The following is a 4450-nucleotide window of genomic DNA, read 5'->3' as shown; positions in this document are numbered from 1 at the left end:
TTATTATTATTATTCCAGACTGTCGTTCATTCTATCCTGGAACATAATATTATGAAAAGGGTCATGATGAAACTATAATATATCCTATGATTACTATGACTCTAACAACCGTGGATTTTAATATAGTGTATTCTTTTCTCTTGTGATTCCCAACAGATCCAGCCCCCTGTTGATTGACCCTGGCTACCATAGGGACCTTTGTAGATCTCCGATAAGAACGGTTAAGCCACTGAATATAAATCTCCTCTGTTGATGGAAGAATGAATGAACAAAGGGGAACTTCTTTTTGTTATGCAAATCGCGCACTTGCGCCTTGGAATCCGTCGACAACGTTATTGACCCTACGGTGAGGGGAATGAAACAGGTGCTTTTGAAGCAAGAGCTGCGTGAAATGGGACCTATTAAAGACAATCTGTTTTTTTTTCAAAACAAGCAGAGAACACTGATAATGAACAAAATGTTCGGGAAAAGCATACCGCAATTTTTATTCTGCTGGCAATAACACTATCAAAATCATAATTTGTTTAAACTCACCCTTGAAGACACCGTCTATATAACATAATTTTCAACGTGAAACATCTACGGGCCAAAGTAGTTGCAGAGGTAGATTTACAATACAGTCACAATCCCCACCATCATAATCAGCGGCAGTCACAAAAACAACCCGAACAACAATAACAACAACAAAAACAACAACAAAAACAACAACAAGAACGACAACAACAACAAAAACAACGACAACAACGACAACGACAACAACAACAACAATAACAAACAACAAAAATAACAAAAACAACAATAGTGATAGCAAACAACGACCAGTGCCTATTACAACAGCGACAACACAAACGACCCATCGTCTGTCCTCCACAACCGCCATGGCTAAGTGGTACGGGGCCAAAGGTGTGAACATAGACGACCAGGCACGGTTCGAGTCCATGGGACGGGGTCTATCCACGAACAGGCAAATCTTTCAGCGCCATCGAGATCTCAATCGCCAGTGCGAAAAACAAATACAACACATCTTGAGGGAATCCCGGATAGAGGCATCGAGGCTCACCCGGGTTCAACACGAGTACAAGGAAAAGATCAAGGAACTGGAAAAAGCTGAAAGGAATTCCCTAGCGATGAACTTTGGAGAACCGTCAGCCATGTCGCAGAATCTCCGGAGACCAACTGTCGGGAATTTCCGGAGACACCCGTCCCCTCACCGGAAGCAGAAGAGAATGTTGCTCTTCCGCATTGAGAAGACTGACGGGAAGCTTACCTACATTAGCGAGGTGAAAAAGCCAGATCCGTTAGAGAGGACCCTTTTCCCTAACATGCGGCGAGGGAGCTAACTGAACCCAAAATTGAAACATTACTTGGGGTCTGTTTCGCTGAAAAAAAAAAAAAAATTCTCAGGCAAATAGATGACATTTAGTGATAGACGCTGTATGTGTTCACAGTGGCTATACCCAACAATACGAGGCTTTGTTTATTCACCTGGCTTTAGGCTTAAAGTTTAAAAAGACCGGACGTTGAACTCGTCATTATCAGAGACATAAGTTCCTCAATTCTTTTGGGTCGTGCTCTAATAAAGCGTTTTGACGATTTTCATGAGGACATCTTACACTATGTGTTCCAGTATTTCGTCATCGTGTCTGTTCACAAGATTTCAACGAATTCTTCCGATGTGCCTAAGGTCAAGGAGTATTTTCTCTGATATTACGTCTTTCGTGGCGTTGTGAACTACCTGGTGTCCCTGAAGAAAGACAGAGCAGCTTGCCGAAACCCCACAGAGGGAACATTTCTGTGGGGAACCGGAGACCCTTCAGAGGACGGCTGTGTGGTTGTCATGGTGACTGACATTCACATCTGAAGAAGAAGAAGAAGAAGAAGAAGAAGAAGAAGAAGAAGAAGAAGAAGAAGAAAAAGAAGAAGAAGAAGATGAAGAAGAAGAAAAAGAAGAGGAAGAAGAAGAAGAAGAAGAAGAAGAAGAAGCAGACAATCATGTTGGCTGTAGCAGAAAGTTTAGTGTCTGCCGTCTTAATTGCTGAGTGCTCCATTGTGACATATTACTTGTTGAATGTATCGGTGTCTGTGATGCAGATCTAATGGTTGTATTCTTCGTTGTACACCCAGAATACGAGAGTACGAGACGGCATTGACTAACTTCCAACGTTCTGCGCCCAAAGTATTTCCCTCAGACGACGTTGTCCCTGATAAGAAAGGTCGAAGCACTCACATCCTCGGTGTCGCATGCCTTCCACTTTAGTCCGTTTGGGTATTTTTTGCACAGGAGACCCCCCCCCCCCCCTTCCTCAACAATAACAAAAATTAAATTTAAAAAAGTAATTCACTAGTTTTTGTTGTGTTCTTCCTATCGGGAATTATAAAAAGCAAGAAAATTAAATTGTGAACCTTGATCATAGTATGTATTGAAATCTTTGATAGAGTTGGATTTTTTTTTGGGGGGGGGGGGTAAAAATCGAAAACTCTTGGGCAAAAGTGGATTGCTAGCGACAGCAATGATATAATCTTAGTCGTGTCAATGGTGGAGTGAAGCATCAATGGTAATCATTTACTGACCAGTAGAATGCACTCAGCTTTGGGCAGAACAATCGCTTTATCTTCAAATTTTGCCGTTTTTGCCAGAGGCAGAAACATGTGTAATGATCTAAAACCCTTCACTCCCAGGCCCGAGAATTGAGTAGTGGATACGGTCTGGGAGTAACAAGCACATTCCCGTATTTCATAAATCTCAGATTATCGAAAAACAAAGTCTTTGTAAGCAACTTTTGAAAAACGAATTTAGGGTTTTGGCAATGCCGTTGTCCCCTTCCACTCCCAACGGAGAGTCCAATAACTGATCACCAGCACTCTCGACTCCACAACATAAGCAACAGTGAGCCGATCTCGCGGAGACGACCTTTGTGTTGACAAAAGACTACCCTTCCCTTCTCATTTTCAAACTCTTTTTAAATTCCCCCTCAGCCACTCGAACTTGGTGGATTAAGTCAAGAAAAACTAATAACCTACCTTTAGTGATTAAAAAAATCTAAATGTGCAGATATAAAGTTAGCAAGTAAATCGCAGACCAGATGTTTTCATATTATTGCGCACAGTTTCTTTTATCAACAAGTGCCAATGGTTATAGCACAAAAAGTAGTCGATTGGAATTACACTCATGTGATTGGGCATTACGTATGAATGAACAAAACCTATAAAAATATGAACACATTTGTTTATTTTTTTTTATATAACATATTAAATCAAATGACACTTAAGTTCCCGCAACTGCAAACTTTAAGGTGCTCCCTGAGGGCACTGCCGTGGTAGTATCACAGCTGATGGAGTTTTAACTGAGATGTCAGTACTGCTTAGTGTGGGCAATAGGGGAAGTTGGTTGGGGAGGGGATGGTAGGGGTTGGGAATATGGGGTTATCGGGTTTTGGGGGATGGGGTTTGGAGGGATGGGGTTTGGAGGGATGAGGTTAGGGTTAGGGATGAGTGCTTGATGATGAAGAAAACGGGGGAGGGGGGGGGTGGAGGGGAAGGATGGATTGGGAGTTATAGAGGGTTTTGGCACACACAGTTCTGGGTCAGGTAGTGAAGGAATAGCGGAGAGGTTAAGGGGCGGCAGTTTAGGAGCAATAGCTATTTCAGCCTCAGCCTCCAGGTCTTTCGCAACAAAACTAGAATGGGAGTTTTAGTTACTTCAGTGCTGGTGTTATTTACTTCTTGTTCAGTCTTTCAATGTTTTTTTCCCGTAGGTTTCATTTGCAGATGTAACTATCTGTTCTGAACCTATTGGCACACGTGATGACTAATGACTTTGTCAATCGTCAGCAATCACTTGTCAATTTTACTTTGTATGGAATGAATTAGAGGATAATGTGAATACCATGTCATTATCCTCTCTTTGTTTGCACATGCACTAACAACGTATCTGCCAGATACACGATTTACGTGTCCGGGGGCTCAAGGTGCCCTTGACAAAGAGGTCAAAACAGCCCGCCCCCTGATTCATCTAAATTGCGTCCACATAAAACATTTACAATCAATCAATCACTGTTCCAACCACGGCAAAGGGGTAAAACTATACGAAGTCCTTTACGACAACGCTTTGATTATGTTTGATTAAACAAAAAATCACTTGTCAACGTTCGCAAGAGCTGTTATATTCCCTCTAATTTTTGTTTATTTGTGTTTATTCCTCTTGTCATTTTCCTTTTGATTAATCGCATTTGGAAGAATATAACAATGTATATTGTGTGATGCGTTTACACAATCACGCACTTTCCATAAACAAATAGATTATAATAAGCACGGTTGGTGCTCTGATTCATAACCGAATGTGCTTGTTTGTTGCTGGAATGAATTTGATGTGGGTATTTTTGTACGCTTGTTTCAGCGTGTAAAGAATGCTTACGCACTGATATTTGCTTTTTCTCATTCATTTTCACTC

The 4450-nt window shown here is 41.4% G+C and overlaps 1 protein-coding gene and 1 long non-coding RNA gene across 3 annotated transcripts in view; one reads left to right on the top strand and one right to left on the bottom strand.

The window, feature by feature from the left end:
* The window catches only part of LOC118479205, a 6596-nt gene extending 4255 nt beyond the window's left edge, over positions 1-2341 (top strand). For both annotated transcript variants that reach the window (XM_035973996.1, XM_035973995.1), the window contains exon 2: positions 157-2341. In XM_035973996.1, coding sequence (XP_035829889.1) covers positions 879-1340 — 462 coding nt within the window. In that variant the 5' untranslated portion in view covers positions 157-878 and the 3' untranslated portion in view covers positions 1341-2341. The remainder of the gene's footprint in view (positions 1-156) is intronic.
* Positions 1-4450, bottom strand: part of LOC118479206 — a 105360-nt gene that overhangs the window by 44451 nt on the left and 56459 nt on the right. The gene's annotated exons all lie outside the window — the stretch shown is intronic.

This window comes from Aplysia californica, unplaced genomic scaffold (genome assembly GCF_000002075.1).
Source record: "Aplysia californica isolate F4 #8 unplaced genomic scaffold, AplCal3.0 scaffold00040, whole genome shotgun sequence".
NCBI lineage: Eukaryota > Metazoa > Mollusca > Gastropoda > Aplysiida > Aplysiidae > Aplysia > Aplysia californica.
This window is presented reverse-complemented; position numbering and strand designations above follow the sequence as displayed.